Consider the following 21,812-nt stretch of genomic DNA (forward strand, 5'->3'; position numbering starts at 1 on the left):
TTTAGTTGAGCTATTCCACCTTCCTTGCCATCAATGCTGTTCGCCTTGATAGCTTTGCGTCGTATTGGCTCATGTGTATTCCACTCCACGGCTTCGGCGACCAAGTCCTCCTGAGGCACCATGACGGCTGCGTCATCAGACGGTCCTGAACCCGCTATAGCTCGGCGTTGCCATCGCTCTGGCCCACATTGGCGCAGCATAGAGGATGACGGACCTAATGACGCTCATTTTCTAATGTCGCTGCAGAAGTCTTGCTGTTTTCTTCCCCGCGTGTTAAGCAATTTAATCGTGTGTCTAACATAACCCCAAGATATTTTATTGCCCTCTTTGACGCAATGGTGACGCGGCCGATCTTTATATTGTCAGTTTCCACTCTTTTCCGACTGCAACCAGTTTCGTATGCGATTGACACTCGCGCTGCACATATCCTCAGTATCTTTAAGCTCCTTGTTTATGGAGACGACAGCACCAATCCATAACCCAATCATACATAAGATTCAGTAAAAGAGTCCCCAAAACTGAACCTTGAGGGACTCCAGCTGACACTGTACGAGTTTGGGGACCCTCACTCGTGCTGTATACCAGTGTTCTTCCTCTGAAATAGGTCTTTACAGTCTCTTTTGGATATTTAAGGTATTATATTGTAACAGCCATTCAGTTTCATATCTCAACTAGCTGTGTTGAAGGTATTGTTGTTGACCGGGCCTTCCGGAAACCAAATTGGTTAGGTGACAGGCCTCCGGCGCTAGCAATAGCAGTCTCGAGCAAATCAATTTCTCAAACAGCTCTCCCATGGTGCTTAAGAGGCAGATCGGTCTAGCCAGCCTTGGTTTTGGAGTTTCCAGGTTGCTAGGAACGTTTCCTGCATTAAAGATTCATTGTATAAATCGGCATACGTACCTGATATTTCTTCATCCGTAACTTAAACAATGTGTGTGTGTATGTTAGTATGTGTTATAAACGTTGCATTGCCCTATCCATTATTTCTAGGTAAAAAATTGTTGAAAGCTATGTTGTTCAGGTTAGGATACACTCTGATTAATTTATTAATCGGATTTTCATTCAAGCACCTTGTCGTAAACGACATTCTTTGGTTTTTGGTCAGGTGCAAGAACAAATAATGCGGATGGTTTGACAACACGTGAGCATGCCACGTACAATTGACCATGAGAAAAACACGCATTTTCTAGATTGAGGCCCCAAATAGTCAAAGATTGGCCCTCTGATTTGTTGATCGTCATGGCGAAGGCAAGACGAATCGGGAATTGAATTCGTTTAAACTCAAAGGGCATATCTGTTGGGATCATCGGAATCCTGGGAAAAAGAACTTCCTCATCTTTAAATTTTCCTTTGAGTATGGACGCGTGAATCACATTGCTCATCAGTTTCCTTATCACCCAACGCGTTCCATTGCACAGTTTTGGTTGGTTTAAATTTCTAAGCATGATAACTACCGAGCCAACATTCAGATGTAAATTGTGCGGTGGTAAGCCAGGCACATCCAAGAAGTTCAAAAATTCAGTTGGATAATTAGTGGCTTCTTCTTCGTTTGTTACACAGTCGATAGATTTAAATGAATACAGAGTACCAACGATTTTATTTTGAATTATAAGATTAAGGTCTTACACATCTTTATTTTTAGCCGCCAAAAATGATCGCTCACCATTTAGTATTTTTGTGGAAATACTTTGTTGATAAGCTCATCTTTTAATGACACGAAATTGCAAAAATTTTGAGGAAATGAAATCAAGCCACTCGATTCGTCAACAGGAATACGGCCATTACCGATATTCAGCAATTGCTTCGAGAAATCATCAGCAGATAGATCGTTCAACAATGCAACTCTCATATTTACAGACAGTTGAAGTTTGGTTACATATCGCCACAGCTTTGATGCTTTGAAGCAAGCGTTTATTTCGTCGGCAGCAGATCTTGGATGATTTAACGAAAAAAATAAGACAAACGGACGGACAGTTCAAAATCGACTCAACTCGTCGCCCTGATCAAGAATATATATACCTTGTGGGGCCTTCAACATCTCATTCCGCCTGTTAAATACATTTCTATAAAACCATTATACTCTGATTTGCTATTAAAAATGGGTTTAGTGTATAAAAAAATATAATAATCCCAATCGCGACTAGTAAAAGCGCGTCATGTCATTTGTTTTGGCAAAACATATGTGTATATGTATGTACTAGAGTGTACTAGTATGTATGTATGGTGTGTCGAATTAACCTAAGTTTGCATACAACACACAGATACAAAAATTATTATACATGTAGCAAAATATCAACGCACATGAAAATGTAATCATGTACGTATGTCTGAGCGCTCGCATCGCACTGTTTTTTCCAAGCCGATCATATACGCAGTAGAAAATGCATGCAGAAATACAACGCCTTTATACCTTGGCCTTTTATTAAAGGCTGTTAGCTATGAGCGCACTGCAATGTAAACTCACTCACGACGTTTTTCGCCTATCACGCACTCATTCACATTTTCTTTAATTATCGTTTTTTTATACCCTGAACCCATTGAAAATGGGAAATCACAGTATAATGATTTTGTGAAAATGTATGTAATGGGCAGAAGGAGGCGTGGCAGACCCCACAAAGTATATATGTAATTATTCTAGAGCTAGAGCTAAGAGCTAGACACTTAAATTTTTTTTTTAAATGTCCGGATATATAGCGCGCATATCGAGTTTATCACTAAAAATCGATAGCCCTTATCGAAAATCAGGTATAAACTTATATCTCCCACATCTTAAAAGGTAGAGTCTTCAAATTTTAAATGTATATTAAAATGCATTTTATACAATTTCGATTTTTGTTAAAATTTACCCCCATCCCTGATCCCCTCACCCTTATATTTGTAAAAGGCGTATTTCAAGTACTAGAGACTTGTGCTTCGGAATATACACACATTCAAACAATATGATTACGTTCTGAAAGTTTCATTAGCCCTGTCCGTCCATCCGTATGAACGCCTAGATCTCCGAAGCTATAAGAGTTACAGACTTCACATTTGACTTCAGATTTACTGTGTATATACCACTTGATAAATACAACGATTTTGGGTACCACGACCCATTCGCCCCAAATTTGTAAGACGTATTTGAAGTACTAGAGACTTCTGCTTTGGAATGTACACACATTTAACTATATGATCAGCCTCTAAAAGTTCCATAGTCCGTCTACAAAAGAAATAATACAATTAATAAATTCTCATAATATTGTCCATACATGTGTTTGTATGTGGGAATAAAAGAAGTGCAAAATGATTAGAGTATCAGCTTGGAGGGTTCAGGGTATCCCCTAGTCGAGCAGTCTTGCTTGTCTCAGTTGATGTACTCTTATTCCATTTTATTTTGAATTCCGTCATAGCTTGATTTATCATTTTAAATGGGTACAGGATATACAATACTTAAGAAAAGTCAATTTGCTCATTTTTTTTGAATTGTGTATCAAGATAATGAAATAAGGAGACGCTCTACGCCCAGCCTAACCAGGACCATAGAGGAAAGACAGCGTCTGCCATGCCACAACAAAATGTATTGGGAATACTAATGGGATCGTTATCATTGTTACTTAATCAATTAGGATTTTGGATGTTTTTGAAATTGTGAAATCTGGATCATAGATCCCCGAGCAAAATTGCGGAATATACAAGTAAAGTATACGATTAATGGATACAAATACTCAACAAACGAAAATAATATATAAATATATATATATACAAATATTGTATATATGTATGTATTTATATATATAAATAAATGTAAATATATATATGTATATACAAATATTGTATATATGTATGTATTTGTGTATATATACATTTATCGTAATACTCGTCTGCGGGTCCTGGTTATAAAAGAGACAGTGATGGCAGATATTTCAAAGCAAAGACTACACACGCACCCAAATACGAGCAAACAACAAACAACAGCTAACAAAATAAAATAACGGAATAAAACAATCACAAAATTGTCCTTTGATCTTTTTTACCACCCACCCAGCCTACTTACACGAAAAACACAATCCCAACCATATCGTCGTAATTTTCGTACATAGTTGTTTTTGTTTTTGGCGCTGCTTTTGAGACCATAACCGAAATTAACAAGTTAAGCAAATAAAACGAAAATGAAAACGAAATAAAATCACATCAAACTCATCTCTCTGTAATTTGTGATTCGTTTGCTAAGACAAACACTGCGCGTATAATCAATATACTAAACAAGGGCCAATCATTATTTGGTTGGAATAGGGGAGAGCGGCTACAAAATAGAACACAAATTTCCGCCCTTAAACTTATCTCTTTCAGCCACACGTCCCTAATTAAATGGTATTTATTTATTTATTCTTTTGTTTTATGGACTAATGCAAATTAAGTCTTTAGAGAAAAATGTGTGTTTTTCCTTATAGCTTATTATTATACCCTGAACCCATTGAGAATGGGAAATCAGCATTTACGAATTTTACACCCTGAACCCATTAAAAAGGAGAAATCAAGGTTTTTGTGAAAATGTATGTAACTGGCAGAAAGAAGCATCGCAGACTTCATAAAGTATATACATATATTCCTAATCAGTGTGAGTCGATATAGTCTTGTGCGCCTGACCGTCTGGCGTCCGTTCCTATGAGCGTCGAGATCGCAGATTATATAAGAGCTAGAAACTTGAAATTCGGCATGCATTCTCGTTTTATACCATACGAAGTACGAGTTTATCATATTTTTCGATAACTCATCCGATTTCTTTTTTATCGAGAATATGAATACTATAATAGAAACAAGTAAGAATACTCTAGTCGAGAGCGCTCGACTAGATACTACCCTGAACCAAACTAATAGAAAAGCACATTAAGTATAGTTCAAATTTCAATTTCGATGTATTTAAAAATATAAATGAAATAGAAAACTCATTTAATTAAATATATAAAAATTTTTAAATAATTAAAAAAAAGGAACTACGACACGCTCTGGGTTTGAACCCGAGACCACCCCTCTCTTCGAATTTGCAATGTCAAAACTGAAATAGATTCACTGCTGCAGCGCCATCTAGCAAATCTAAACCAAACTTACTGCTGATGTGACTTTAAGAATGTGCAAGAACAACCAAACTAATAAAAATGTACATATAGTATGATAAAATGTTAAAATAGTAGATAAAATTTCAATTTTTGAAAAAATATAAGAGAAATTTAATCAAATATAAAAATTTTGAACCAATTAAAAGAAAACTTCAACACGCCCTGGGTTTGAAGCTTAAACCTCGCGATCGAGCGCCGCTCCCTCTACCATGACGCCAGCCCTCTACTCGGATTTGCAATGTCAAAACTGAAATAGATTCACTGATGCAACGCCATCTAGCAGAACTAAACGAAACTAACTGCTGATGTGATTCTAAGAATGTGCTAGATGTTTGAATGTATGTGTGCACACGTAAAACTGCTGTTGATGCAGCACGTGCGTTTGTTAATTGGCCAAACATTTTGTTATTTTTTAACGTCGATTGACTAAACCAAATTGAGTACTACTCTATTACTCTATTGAGTAATTGACAAATTTGAAAAAATTAAAAATCATTCAGACTTAGCTACAGTGGCGTCTGCCTTGATTGATAATGTTTTTAATCGATAACAAAATATCGGGAATAGTTATCGATTTTTAAAGATAAACTCGACATCCGCGCTGAATATACGGTCATTTAAAAAAATCAAGTCTCTAGCTCTTATATCTTCTGAAATCGACGCGTTCAAACATACTGACAGACGGACGGACGGACGGAGGGAAGGACGGACGGACGGACAGACAGACGGACAGGGCTAAATCGACTCAGCTCGTCACCCTAATCAAGAATATATATACTTTGTGGGGTCTGCCACGCCTCCTTCTGCCTGTTACATACATTTCAAGAAAACCATTATACCCTGATTTCCCATTTTCAATGGGTTCAGGGTTTATTAACATTAAATATTGCTCACAATGCAGCGCAGCCCAAGCGCAGTCGCTATTTACTGCGCGGTTAGCAGAGCGTGGGTGTCTGCATGCGTTTCGATGCAATTGAATGATTAGTAATCAGCTTGCAGGACTCAGGGTATCCCCTAGTCAACTAGAGCACTCTTACTTGTTTTGTGGTTAGACTATCTTCATAAAACTTTAGACATTGTTAATAACATTAAAATTTCCATAGCACAAGTCTCTAGTACTTGAAATACGCATCTTGCAAATTTGGAAAGAAGTGGTGAGCTTGGAGCCGGCATCCAAAATATGTATATTAAAAACAAGTAAGAACGTTGCAGTCGGGCGCTACCGCTGCGAAATACTCATTAACAGTCCGTATACATGATGCTATGTTTACAAAGGGGCATTTATTCTTATTTCAAATTGAATTTGGCTTTAAAAAAATTTAGTACAAAACAATTATGATTTTTGATTTTATTGTAGCTTTTGGTAATTTTTATCGAGTAATCGATAATTATTATATTGATCGTGCACTTTTTGAGTACAAATGTATGGTAATTTTCGTTGATAGCTTTCGGTCACACCCATTGCAGATTCTTAAGCGTTTGCTTACATTACAAAAGTGCGCTTTTTAGCTTTCTAAGAATTGCGATTGATTTCTGGATTTTCTAGATGTTATTGTAGTTTTGTCAAATGACGCTCTGTTATTGGCTTATTGTATTTTAGCTAATAGATTGTCGCAAGTTTTGTTACAGCGGCGGAGGTTCAAGTCCCTTTCAATGTTGTGTGTTTTTTTTCATACATATTTCGTTTTTTATAAAATAGATATTTATTTAATTCTTTTTTCTAATTGAACAATTTTGTAAGTTTAAATTTGTTTCTTCTTAAATAGCCCACATATATGTATGTACGCATATATGCATGTATATGTATGTACATAAGTCTGCACGCATATGTAGCATCAATCATTCCAGCCTTTCTTATGCACGCGCTCATTTGTATGTGTGTATGTATGTACACATAAATGCATACTCTAGAGTTGAAATGAGACTGATTTGTTTTTGCTTTGTTCTTGAATTTACCATTCGCTACTCTCATAACAAGAATCTTATTTTTGGATTTCATTTTAATTACAATTGTTGTCAGTAGGTGAAAACTCTTTTATAAATTGCAAATTTTGTTAGTTTAGCTTCTTTTATATTTTTTAAATATTTAAATTTTATTTTTAAATTTTATAAAAATGTTTCCTTCCGTGTTATCAATGCCTATTAACCCTATTTGTACATACATGTACATACATAGATAGCTCAAGCATATATGTACATGTCGCAATTTGATACTACAAATGCCGATTGCCACGCTCCTAGTGGCCGTAGACACCTAATTTTTGGCCAGTTCTTAGAGAGAGCTAACGGTAACGTAAATTTGAATGCTTACGCTAAAAAAATGTGAAAATTACAGGGTATTTTTCGATAAATCGGAGTTATACACGAGTATGTGTTCCAAATTTCAAGTCTCTAGCTTCAATAGCGGCGAAATGAACTGCGTTCATACGGACAGACGGACAGACGGGCGGACGGACAGACGGACGGACAGCAAGACGGACATTGCACGAAACCAATATACTAATTCACTTCGTGAATGAGTATAATGAAAATTCTTGAAAACACGTATGTATATTAAAATTTATGAGACATTCTAACAAAAAACTGGAAATCGCGTTAAGACGTAAATAGACAGCAACTTAGCTAAGTTTACCCGGTCAAAAATATATGCTCCATAAATTTTAACATTACCCTAGTCGATCAGTCTTAAATAAAGTAGTGTTACTTATTATAGCCCAAGTCCACTAGAAATGTGAAAGCAATGTATAATGGTTTTATTAAAAGGTATGTAAGTAAAAATAGAAAACCAGTGTATAATGGTTTTATTAAAATGTATGTAACTGTCAGCCTGTCAGTTTTTTTTTTCTGGTTTTATAAACACAAAAACGGGTTCATTTGGCTTAGATTGGGGGGTCTAGAGAGACCCCCTTGTCAAGCAACCCCGACCAGAATTTTCTTTTTTGTGTACCCTAAACCAATTAAAGATTTGGAAGTCAAACCCTATCAAGTATATATTCCTGATGAGACCAAACAGGCCGCGCTGTTTAGAATTTCGATGATTGTTACCGTTTTCAATCGCATTTTTTTTGTGACAAACCTCAGATCAGGTGAAGTTCAGGGTATCCGGCATCCCGACTAGAGTTTTCTTACTTGTTAGTTATGGGCTGGTAGAGGAAATTATATATTATAGTTTCCGGCACTTGTTCTAAAAATGTATTGAATGCCATTGCATACGTTTCTGAATATGTGCGAGGTCATAGATTTACTTGAGATCGCCGCATTCATACATACATTGCTAGATATTGGTGCATTGCAGTGGGCCTATGTAGGAAATGTAGGAAATTAATATAAAATACTAATCGATCTGACCGCATACGATCTACGGAATATAGTGTAAGCCGCTAACAGCATAACAAGAAAAATTCAGCATGATTCGTTTTTGAGTATTTGTATTGTCTATGATATGAGGAATGTACTTTATGTGGGTGTGCCTGTGTGCGTATGTGTCGGAAAGAATCATTTGTAAACCTAATACAAACCTGCAAGTACCCATTTGTATTATTTGTACGTACGCACACATCCATATAAATTGGTATATATATATATATATATGCATATATGTATGTACATAGATGTTTAAGAGAGTTTTGTATGGCTCTCCCTCGCTCGCTCTCAGCCAACCGAAATGCAATGTGGACACAGTGAAAAATAATTGACGAGACAATTGGCTGAGACGAGCAAGGCATTACCCACCGCTATTGGCGTATCTAGGGTTACCTCGGCCTCTCCACGATAATGGGAGGAGCTTCCAGGTTCAGTTTCAGCTTCGTATTGTATGAAACAATGCCCTTTGTACCGTTGATGTTCTCGCATTCGCGCTGACTCGCAGTCGCATTCTATTGATTTTTGAGCTGGGTGGGACGGAACAACGTAAATGTTTTCCTTCATGTTGTCGTTTTTGTTTTTTGTTCTATTCTCCAGAAGATTGTGTACAAAACGTCGCGCATACAAAGCATATACCAACATACGTATGTATGTATGTATATAATATGTGAATGAACATTTATTTCTATATCTATATGTAGAACAGTTATAGTCATGTATACTGCTATATATATATATATATATATATATGTATATGTATATATGCACCACCAACCATATACCCAGAATGTCAAAAAAACGAACGAATGGTTGTAATTCGTGCAACAATGTATGTATGCGCAATGAAATCGCGTACCAAACATTAAATGCACGCCCATGCGCACCTTCTTAGCTTCTATATATATACATATATGTATATATGTCTGTCTCTCTCTAACTATCTCTCTCGCACTCTCTTCCTTTCTCCATAAGACTATGAATACATTAAACCAACATACAAACGGACCTCGGACTCTTGTACTTATTTAGAATCTGTAAACTAAAATTCAACAAGCTAGTAGTCTGTATACACTTAAAGGCTGTGTATGAAAGAGAGTCTCTTTTCCTATCTATTTCTCTTTCTGTTTCTCTGTCTCCTCTCTTTCGTTGACTCCCACAAGCAGGGCATGCGCAGAAAGCAGATACCAAGAAAATTCAAATGCTTTATCAGAGCAACAAAATTTGTGTGTTGTCGGTATCAGTTCTCTGCGATGTGTCGATGGTAATAGTAAACTTTAACACGAATGCGAATACGAATGCCACAGCGAGTGCGAGTGCGAGTGTGTTTGCCGAAAGCTTACGGAGCTCGGACGCTGTGGAAAGCAGAAGGTAACATAGAGAGCATTACCGCAGCACAAGTTAAGGGCACGACGTAAATTGTTTTGGCTCCGTCTTTGATTTAAGTGTTGGCTTGCGCACGCAAGGTTCGGTTTTAAACGGAGGCGCGGCTCGTCTCACTGTCGCTCGCGTCAGTGTGGAAAGACAAAAGCATCAGCAACTGGAACTGAACCAACTTCACCGTTTCAGCCAATCACGTGAGGAGCTCACGCGAGGTGCTTCCCGTCACACGAAGACCAAGTCGGGACACAATTGACGATTACATTTACTTCCAAGTACGCAAAAACGCACACAAACACGTTCAGCTACATATACATTCTTCCCAGATACGTGTGTACCTGTTTCTCAGTCGACATAGGATCTGCGGGTCATTATTATGTCGGTATTCTATACGTTCGAATGTAGCTTATGACGAGTCATTAGCTTTACTACAAATAATTGTTTTTCAAGTTAGTGACAAGTGATTTAACACAAAATATGGATTTTATCTGTAGACATTCAATCATATAGAAAGTGCTTTTAAGACCCCCTCGCTACCGTTAGTTCCCGTTAGAATCTTAAAAGATATTTCAATAATAATTCGCACACACACACAAGCCCACACACACACATATACAGGCGATTACGCTTGGGCTGCGCTCAATATACGACTTTTACATTTTAACAAAAACCGAAATTGTATAAAATGCGCTTTAATATATATTTAAAATTTGGACACTCTAGCTTTAAGGATGTGAGATATAATTTTTTAGCTGATAGCTCTAGACGTACAATCATAATGAAACTTTCAGAACGTAAACATGATGCTTAAATGTAAGCACAGTTACGCCTTTTACAAAGATGAGGGTGAGGGGGTGGACGTAAAGGTGGGGGGTAAATTTGAACGAAAATCGGAATTCTATAAAATGCATCTTATTATATATCTCTATATATGTATATTGCAAAATTTGGATGCTTCCGCACAAAAATGAGAAAATTACAGTGTATTTTTTTATATCCCACGCACCTAAAGAGGCGTAACAATATTTTTAGGAAAACGATAGAGGAGGTTACTAGTAACTTAACTATCTAAATTTGAAGCTCCTAGTTATTATTCTTTAGGAGATATAAACTTTTGTAGTTTGCCACTCCGCCTATGGGCGGACAAATATCCGCCAAAGCTTTCGTCTTGGGAGGTCAGCCCGAATATATATACCACATTCGAGTTCTCTAGATCAATTGTGTAGCTGAATTTGAAAAATCACTATATCTTCAGGTCCGCTATGCCACGCCCTCAAAGGGCGAAGACCTAATATTTTCATATATCTTTATAGAATCATAACATTAGCTTACGTGCAAAATTTCAGCGTGCAAAATTTATGTGCAAAATGGGCGTAGACATATACGCCATAGTTCGTGATCTTGGGTCGACGCGGATCTATATTCCAAAATTCTGCTTTCTAGCTCTACAGCCAATATGATTTTTGGTGTATCGGAAAATGCATTTTTTTATTTGCCACGCCTCCAGTGTGCGGATCAGGAGAATTTCATACATACACAAGTATGTGTTCCAAATTTCAAATCTCTAGCTTCACTAGCGCCAAAATAAACTGCGTTCATACGGACAGACGGACATTGCACAAAACTAATATTCTCATTTCACTTTCGTGAATGAGTATGCAAATTTCAAGCTTCACTCTGATCAATAATACATAAACTTTATTTCCCATTTCGAATGGCTTCAGGGCCAATTAGTTTGTAATATTAAATTGGGATACTGTTGAGAAACTTAGTTCGTATTTAATCCTCTCTCTCCCCGCCCTCTCTCTCTCTCTCTCTCTTTCTCGCTGTCTCTCTCTCTCGCTCTCTCTATCTCTCGCTCTCTCTCTCTCGCTCTCTCTCTATCACAATCTCTTCATCCAGCGCGACAAAATTGTGTCAAATAAGACTTCTCTAGGCGAGAGTGTTCGATTTTGTGAACGATTTTTATCAATACAATAAAATGATATGACCTGTGACTTATGTCTGACCAAGAATTAATATGCTTTCTGATGTCTGATACTTATCCTTCGGCCTTCCGGGTAACTATTAAAGAAATTTTTTTTTATCAAAATATGAGATACAATATGATGACGCAAAGTTTATGTAGCTTACACGTATCTACAGTATAGGAATATGTATGTGTATAAGTATGCTTTCATAGACAGAAAGGTACCTACTTTTTGTGTGATTATTGTTGCAGGCACAGTTCGAAGACATGACTGACATTGAATCGAATATACAACAACAGCAGCAGCAACAGCAGTTGCAGAACGTGCAACGGATGCAACAGGAGAGCTGCCTGCAGGAGTTACATCAGCAGCTGAGTGCCAAATACGGCGCAGGAGGATTCACTGTGCAGCATCAACAGCAGCATCATCAGCATCACTTTCATACAGTGGCTTCACTTCCCAGCAATTTAATGCCATTTTTGCCATTCCTGCGTCCACCTGTGCCCATAATGCCTGATCAAGTGGCGTCAATCCAATCGCATTACAGCCTCAGTCCCAGTCACTCGCATTCGCACAGCCGCACTCATGCAAGTGCCCACAAACTGACAATGCAATCAATATGGCCAACAGCAGCAGTCGCAGCCGCTCATATTCAAGCGGCACTGGCTGTCGCCGCTGTGGCTACCACTAACAATAATAATAATAATAATAATAATAATAATAATAATAATAATAATAATAATAATAATAATAATAATAACAATAATAATAATAATAATAATAATAATAATAATAATAATAATAATAATAATATTAATAATAATAATAATAATAATAATAGCTGCAATAATAATAATAGTAATAATTGTAGTAAATACAGTAGCAGCGCAAAATATTCAATTGTGAATAAATCAGATCCTAACACTATTGGGACGTTAGAGGTGGCTGGTGCGGAATGTGCTGTTGACACTAAAGCATCTGCATCTAGGTCAGGATCACCAATGCGAGATCGTAAAGCTGCGCACGCGTACAGCAATAATACACCGCCGGATTCCCCAAATCTCATAACGCACAGCCCGTTGGATGGTTCAATGTCAATAAATTATCCGCCATCGCCCGTGGAACGTCGAAGCAAGGAGTCGGAAGAGCTAGGCTCTGAAATCGATGCACCACTTAACCTGTCGAAGCCAAAGGGCTCACCAGACTCGAGGGAACGCGAGCTCCTAACACCTATTGTGCCCAGTCCACCTTTAAACTGGCAGCAGGTAGGCCAAGCGAATCCAGCTACTCCTCATCATTCCGCATCTGCTGCCCTATACGCTGATGTCGACACCAGCTACTTACAAAGCCGCGTAAGTAAGACTCTCGCAGATTTCCTATTCTTCTATTCTATATATATATATATATATATATATATATATATATATATATATATATATATATATATATATAAAATATATATATATATTTAAAATATACATATATTACAAATTACAAATTCATTACAAATTTCGAGTTCAGCTAGACTAAATAATAATTATTGTCGATCCTAATAAAAAGTATATATATATACTTTAAAGGATTGAAGACTCTGCCCCGCGTCAATTTTCGTATTACGAAGAGTTTTCCATTATTTATTCCGAACTCTAGCCGAATTCCCATGACTATATTGAAAATAATACTTCTTCTACTGTCGTACACGTGATTTCAGGGCCGCATCTGGAGTGCAAACACTGGCAGTGTCTCCGAGCCAAACACAAATTTATCGATAGGCATCGAGACGGGCAGGGTTGAAGGGCCGAGTGCTCGAGTCGCCCGGACAAGTCGGGATTCCTTAAATAGCTGTGGCACCAGCTCAGAACGATCGGCTGCATTGGACCCGGAGTACCAAGCTCATTCCCATAGCCATGGGCAATTGAGTGGACAGTCGCAGCGACATAATCATGGACATAGTAAGCCACATATTAAGAGGCCAATGAATGCGTTTATGGTCTGGGCCAAGGATGAGAGGCGTAAAATATTGAAAGCTTGTCCAGACATGCACAATTCGAATATTTCAAAAATTTTGGGCGCTCGCTGGAAAGCGATGTCGAACGCTGACAAGCAGCCCTACTACGAGGAGCAATCACGTCTATCCAAGCTGCACATGGAACAACATCCCGACTATCGCTATCGTCCACGTCCTAAACGCACTTGCATTGTCGATGGCAAAAAGATGCGCATATCTGAATATAAAGTTCTGATGCGCAACCGACGTGCGGAAATGCGACAACTTTGGTGTAGAGGTGGCGGACCAGGTGGTCCAATAGGTTCCAGCTCTAATGGTCATAGCCAGGATGGCGGCTCCGCCGTGCAAGCAGCAGCAGCAGTAGCTGCTGCCGCCTACCACCTGCAGGAGATGAGTCAAGCAATTGTCGACGATTGTGAAACGCCACCGCCGCCAACTCAGCTATTGGATTCTGGACCCATAGCGAGCAGCAGTAGCAATTATTATTATCCACCAGAAAGCTTATCGCCATCGGGATTCTCTTCCGAGGACATGGAAATCTCATCATTGCGTGATGACGACTAAGAAACAAAACGTATGACGTTCATATACGTATACATACATACATACATATATATAGAGACATACGCGGATTCTAATAGATTGTACTTTTTTCTTGTAAATACATAAAAATAAACTTGAATCATTGTATAGGCCATTAAGTTTTAGTTCAAGTGCCATTACACACATACACACAGACGTATATATATATATATATATATTATATATATATTGATTGAGTGTTTTGTAGTCGACGAGAATAGTTCACTCCAATTTTTGTGCCATTTATGCACCAATGCCATAGCAAAATATTCATATACATACTCAGTAATTAGGTAGATATTTGGCTGACTAGGATGTTCCGTACCCGTCTCCATATTAACATATGTATGTATTTATATTCTTATATATATTTATTATGTGCACGAATCAAGGAAAAATAAAATACATGTAATTGTAATGTATGTATGTATATATAACGAAGCAGTTTGTATACACACACACATAAAATTAAATTGATGTATGAATGTTAGTTTATATACATTTCATCGTATTCCTTTAAACTTTAAATGCGTAAGAGCTGAAAATCAACATCGCTTAGATCTATAAATTGGGTTTTGGGTATAGGAAACTTATGACACTGCATTGTTTTTAAGCAAACACTTATATTACATACATACATATGTACATATGTATACAATGTATACTTATGCACACAGTCACATATGTATAAATATCTGTCTTATGAATCTTACAAATCATGTAAATAAATTAAAGCAAGTGCGAACGGTAAAAATACGTAAATATCTATCTAAATAAAATGTAAGTATTCTTTAATTATGATTATTATTAATTCAATGAATCTTATTATAAATACAGATCTATATAAAATACGGTTGTGATTAGTTTTTATACTTTTTCGGCTTACACTGTATGTATGTATACAAATAGATAGTTCCGAATTCTATCAAAATATAAAAAATAATACAGTGTCATAAGTCTAGCTCATGATGCATGAATGCCTATCTAACAAATTGCCAGCTCATATGTTAAAAGGAAGTCTCTAAAGCGCTTTCCTCGGTTTAAAATTTTGCTTATTGTAATACAAATAATTCTCCCAGTAGTATTATTTAGGGTGTAGGAGTATATACTTTATCGAAGTCGTCATCTATTGCTTTTTTCTTTGGACCCTCTTTTATAGCGCTCGAGTTTTCTTTTAAGCACACGAAAAAAAATATTTTCATATATATAAAAGTATGAAAGTATGACACAGACGAGCTGAGTCGATATAGCCCTGTCCGATCTCATACAATTTTATATGAATACTCATGTATACCATCCGCAGTACGAGTCTATCATACTTTCCTGATCATACTTGACGGAGTCCGCCTCGCATCCTTTTGCCTGTTACATACATAACACGTATATTCAAGAAAACCATTATACTCTGATATCCCATTTTAAATGTGTAACAGTTTGAAAACTCTAGTCGAAACTGCTCGACTAGAAGATACCCTGAATCGTCCAAGCTGGTATTCTAATCATTCTGCACTTCTTTTATGGATGGTATAGGCACACGCTCTATTAACTGAACATTAAGCAGCTGTGCTTGGCATGCAGTGTAAGCGAAATTATGAAAGCTTATTTGTTGGATAATTTCTCTTGTAGCAAGATTTAGAACGTGACCATAATTTTTAAATGTGAATACATTTAAAAACACAAGCCTCTTCTTTAAAAAGGGGGCGTCGTATCCCAAATCTGTAAATTACAAAATCTTCGTATTCATCAATGATATACATATACAGTAAATCTGAAGGCTGAAAAATCAATATCAATGTATGAAATTTTATCGATAAAAAAGAAATCAGATGAAATCGAAAAAATATGATAAACTCGTACTGCGTAAGGTATACACGAGTATGCTTGCAAAATTTTAGCTTTCCAGCTCTTATATCTTCTGAGATCTCGGCGATGTTTGCTTCTGTCTCTTACATATGTACATGCCTTTCACTGTGAATATACATATTACAGATTTTGTATACCACGCCTCATTTCGCCACAAATTTGTAAAAAACTTGTTTTAAGTATTAGAACCTTGTGCTTTGGAATGTACACATATTTTCACCATAAAATCATTAAGATTGTATGTCTACAAAATAAATTATTCAACAAATAAATTCTCATAATATTGCCTACACTACAGCGCAGCCCATTCACAGTCACTGCTAACTGCGCAGTTAGCAGAACGCGGGCTTATGTGTGCGTGTGGGTGCAGGTGTATCTATATGTGCATAAAACCAGTGCAAAACAAGTAAGAAAACTCTAGTCGAGAGCGCTCGACTAGATACTACCCTGAACCAAACTAATAGAAAAGCAAATTTAGTATGGTTCAAATATCAATTTCGATGTATTTAAAAATATAAATGAAATAGAAAACTCATTTAATTAAATATATAAAAATTTTGAAACAATTAAAAAAAATAATTACGTCACGCTCTGGGTTTGAGCCCGAGACCTCGTGATCAAGCGCCGCGCTTTCTACCTTAACGCCACCCTTCTGTTCTGATTTTCAATGTCAAAACTGAAATAGATTCACTGCTACAGCGGCATCTACCAAATCTAAGTCAAACTAACTGCTGATGTGACTTTAAGAATGTGCAAGAACAACCAAACTAATAAAAACGTACATATGTATAGTATGGTTAAAATTTCAATTTCGATTTTTGAAAAAATATAAGTGAAATTTAATCAAATATATAACAATTTTGAAGCAATTAAAAGAAAACTACAATACGCCCAGCAGGATTTAAACCAGAGACCTCGCAATCGAGCGCGGCGCCCTCTACCATGACGCCACTCCTCTGTTCTTATTTGCAATATCAAAACTGAAATAGATTCACTGATGCAACGCCATCTAGCAGAACTAAACGAAACTAACTGCTGATGTGATTCTAAGAATGCTAGAAGATGTTTGAATGTATGTGTGCACACGTATTGGAAAACTGCTGTTGCTGCAGCACGTGCGTTTGTTAATTGGCCAAACATTTTGTTATTTTTTAACGTCGATTGACTAAGCCGAATTTAATGAAACTTTCAGCATATGATCTACATATTCTATTGAATATTTGGCAATTAGCTATACTAGCATCTGACCTTCACTGAGGATTCTGGTGAATTTGGAGCTGGTATCCAAAATATAACAAAAACCGAAATTGTATAAAATGCATGGGAATATATTTTTAAAATTTGGAGACTATAGCTCTAAAAATGTAGGAGATATAAATTTATAACCTTTTGCGCTTGGGTTGCGCTGCAGTGTTGGCAATATTATGAGAACTTATTTGTTGAATTATTTAATTTCTAGACGTACGATCGTAATGAAACTTTCAGAACGTAATCATGATGTTTAAATGTATGTGTATACCGAAGCACAGGTCTCTAGTATTTGATATACGACTTTTACAAAGATTAGGGTGAGGGGGTGGATTTAGGGGTGGGGGGTAAATTTTAACAAAAACCGAAATTGTATAAAATTCATCTTAATATTTTAAATTTGGAGACTCTAGCTTGAAAGATGTAGGAGATATAATTATTTAAGTGATCTTCGATAAGGTTTTTTATCGATAAAAAAATATCGGAATGAGTTATCGTTTTTTAGTGATACGAAGTAAATCTATAACGTATTTATTATTTTGTTAAACTAAGTAGATACCGATACTAAATAATGATAACATCTTAAACGTTTTTAGTGATATGGTACTTGAAATAATAAATGGATATATTCTAGCTACTAACTAATTCTTTGTTGGTTAAATTCAAAGACGAACCATTGACAAGATACATGAATTCATGCATATAAATTTGTATTTGGTTAAGCTCAACTATATAATGTGCAATAAATACATAAAATATTTAAATATAAATAAATAATACAGAAATTATTTTTATAAGTAATTTAGAATCCCTTGACAATCAAATTTTATTACATATCTATGACGCCTTCATTTGAATGCATCGATCGCTAATACCACTAACCAGACAGTCTGGTTAGTGCTAATACTCAGTTAATACGCTTCAAAACCATAAATAAATATTTTCGGATTTTCCACGGCATATAATATGAGGGAGAAGGTAACATATGTATGTTGGACACACACGGAATCGTCCCGGTTTTCTGCTGCTCCAATACAAAAATCGTCATTTTGACAAAATGTTGTTGACCGTCCCAGAGTGACAATTTAAGGTTTCATTTATTCTCGCCCATTTTATTGAAGGCCGTAAGCTATGACGCCTTGAGCGCACACCAATGTAAACTCAAAACGTTTTTCACCTATCGTCAATTATCGATCTAATAAAAGTAATTGTTTATAGTTTATAGTTACCACCGTGGTATTTTAGCGAGTATTCAGGACAAGGAATTAAACTTTAGTGTAAATATTTTAGTATATACATATAAATATTTTACACTGTATAACTTAATGAGATTTTTAATTCATTTATATTTTTATACCCTGAACCCATTGAAAATGGGAAACCAGGGTATAATGGTTTTGTTAAAATGTATGTAACAGGCAGAAGGAGGCGTGGCAGACCCCACAAAGTATATATATTCTTGATCAGGGCGACGAGATGAGTCGATTTGGCCCTGTCCGTCTGTCTGTCTGTCCGTCCGTCCGTCTGTCCGTATGTATGAACGTGTCAATCTCAGAAGATATAAGAGCTAGAGACTTCAACTTTTTTTTTTAAATGTCCGTATATACAGCACGCATATCGAGTTTATCACTAAAAAACGATAACTCATTCCGATATTTTTTTTATCGATAAAAAACATTATTGAAGATTAATTTTAAAATTAATCTCTCACATCTTTGAAGTTAGTCTCCAAATTTAATATGTATATATTAAGATGCATTTTATACAATTTCGGTTTTTGTTAAAAATTGCCCCTCATCCCTGTACCCACCCCCTCACCCTCATATTTGTAAAAGGCGTATTTCAAATACTAGAGAAATTATTCAACAAATAATTCTCATAATACTGCAAAGACTGCAACGCAACCCAAGCGCAAACGCCTGTATATGTGCGCGTGTGTGTATGTTCTTGTGTTTGTTTGTCTGCGTGTGTGTGTGTGCTTATTAAAATATTAGTTGCTCGAAGGGTTCAGGGGATCTCGTTGTCGAGCAGTCTCGACTAGAGCTTTCTTACTTGTTTAACATAACGAAATCGAAATTTTAACCGTTTGTTTGGTTGAGAGTAGTTTTGATACTTGTTAATATGTACATACATATGTATGTACATACGCAGTTGAGACCTTCAATGTGGTTTTGACGATTTATAAACATACTTTTTGATACCAATAATATGCTCTTTTATTATTCCAATAGAAAAAATAATTATTTATAATTTATATGCACATGAACTGTATTTAACAAATTTATGCGATAATAATATAAATCAGATTTACATCTTTGCATAGGCAAACACTTATTTACAAAAATGGGAATGTGCGTAAATGACAAAATTACACTTTAGATGTTTTAGATGAATGAATTTTGGGGAATGTGTGCCCGTTGGTTCTTTTGGGAAGTAAGTTAGATATTTAGGTTACAGAGCACAGAATGACCCCATTTTTCTTATTTCGCTTATTTGCCAATGTGTATGTATGTTAGCAAATATAAATATGTATGTATATATGTATATACGAACTTCAAATTATGCTTAATGGCAATTACATATACCCATATAAATAAATATAAACGTGTATAATATAAATATTTTTGTGTATGTGAGCTAACCACTCACGCGTTCCGAAATGATATCATTGAAATCTAATTTAACACATATTTAGGCTCTTGTATTTGTTGTACTGTATATGTTTATGTATATATATATTTTAATTATGTAGGGCGTTCTACCATAATCAGACAAACTCAAATATATATAAATCAGATATATATATATATATATATATATATATATATATATATATATATATATATATATATCTGATTTATATATATATATATATATATAAATCAGATATATATATATATAGATAACATGTTGTACACAGATGTGTGTGTGGGTGTGTAGGAGTGAGTGCATGCGTATGTCTGGTATGATCTATCCAGTTCCAGTATGATCCATTAAGTTCCCATTGTCGGTTCCTGACGTATCTCTGACTTTAGCTTAACGAATTCTTTGGCTACTTCATCGTTATTTCGTTGCGATAATATACGCAATATGGTCCAACCTGTTTCATCCATTTCGATACGACGCTGCAAAGGTAGCCAACACGCAACGGATCCCTATATAAATAGATGATTGTATTAATATAAAAACTTCATTCTGGGGAAAAAAACTAAGACCTTTTCTGATATATCCTTCAATGGTATCACTGCAACTCCCACAAGACGATCGTCTCGGGCAAAACAGTAGTCCTTAACACAAATGTGAAGCTCGAAGAAATCGAGCTGCTCTTCATTACCGATAGTGCTATACATTCAGAATTCAAGTACCGGAAAGTAAAAAAAGTAGAGAAGGGTAGATATTACAGATTATAAAGCATACCTAAACAAGTGCTCTAGTCGAAACTACTCGACTAGACGATACCCTGAAATCTGAGAGCTGATATTCTAATCATTCTGTATTTCTTTTATGCACACATAAATACACATGCAACCACACGCACGCTAAGCAGGCGCTCTGCTAACTGCTCAGCTAGCAGCGACTACCTTGGGCTGCAGCTCTTAGCAATACGTTTTTTACAATTCAGGGGCGAAAGGGGCTTGGTATCCCAATTCTGTAAATTACAAAACTGGATATTCATCAAGTGTATATACCAAGAACGGCAAAAAAGCGTTATTAATTCTAAAAAAAATTCTAAAGAACCCCCAAGAAAAGAGAGGACAAAATATAAAAGATATTTTTTTACGGCAAATTAAAAAACAGGATAAACTTTTATTGTAATTTTTTGTTAAAATTATTATAAATAATTTATATGATACAAATTAAAAAATTTATTATTAAAGATAATAATAATTTTTATATCAAATCATAACACTTATATTTATTAAAAATTAATAAAAAAAATAAAAGAAAAATCGATATACGCGTGATATACACGGACCTAGGAAAAAATGTCAAGTCTCTAGCTTTTACATCTTATATCTTGTCCTTCGAATGTCCGTATATATTGTGCGGAATTTCCGTATATATCGAGTTTATCCTTAAAAATCGACAACTCGTTTAGTAATTTTTTTTTCGAATAAACCCGTACCGAAGATCAGTTATAAACCTATATCTCCTACAAACTATAGTCTGCAAATTTAAAACATATATTAATACAATATTTTATACAATCTCGATTTTTGTTAAAAATTTACGCCCCACCTCTATATCCACGCATCACCCTCACGTTTGTAAAATCGTATTTCAAATACTACAGAATTGTGCTTA

At 35.9% G+C, this 21,812-nt stretch overlaps 3 protein-coding genes across 9 annotated transcripts in view; 1 reads left to right on the forward strand and 2 right to left on the reverse strand.

Moving 5' to 3' along the window:
• The window catches only part of PMCA (plasma membrane calcium-transporting ATPase 3), a 137,009-nt gene that overhangs the window by 1,895 nt on the left and 113,302 nt on the right, over positions 1 to 21,812 (reverse strand). The window lies entirely within an intron of this gene.
• Positions 9,775 to 14,582, forward strand: Sox102F (transcription factor Sox102F). Its single transcript, XM_089262846.1, has 3 exons — positions 9,775 to 10,051; positions 12,058 to 13,158; positions 13,518 to 14,582. Exons 2-3 carry the CDS (start codon positions 12,073 to 12,075, stop codon positions 14,376 to 14,378), a joined length of 1,947 nt encoding a protein of 648 aa, XP_089118972.1. The 5' UTR covers positions 9,775 to 10,051; positions 12,058 to 12,072; the 3' UTR covers positions 14,379 to 14,582.
• Positions 19,695 to 21,812, reverse strand: part of unc-13 (protein unc13 homolog) — a 58,147-nt gene continuing 56,029 nt past the window's right edge. For all 7 annotated transcript variants that reach the window (XM_089262776.1, XM_089262777.1, XM_089262775.1 and 4 more), the window contains 2 exons: positions 20,723 to 20,849; positions 19,695 to 20,662 (listed from right to left, as the gene is read on the reverse strand). In XM_089262776.1, the coding sequence (XP_089118902.1) occupies positions 20,501 to 20,662; positions 20,723 to 20,849 (289 nt within the window). In that variant the 3' untranslated portion in view covers positions 19,695 to 20,500. The remainder of the gene's footprint in view (positions 20,663 to 20,722; positions 20,850 to 21,812) is intronic.

The sequence above is a fragment of the Drosophila navojoa genome, chromosome 6 (genome assembly GCF_054131105.1).
Source record: "Drosophila navojoa isolate 15081-1374.11 chromosome 6, UAZ_NAV_1.0, whole genome shotgun sequence".
NCBI lineage: Eukaryota > Metazoa > Arthropoda > Insecta > Diptera > Drosophilidae > Drosophila > Drosophila navojoa.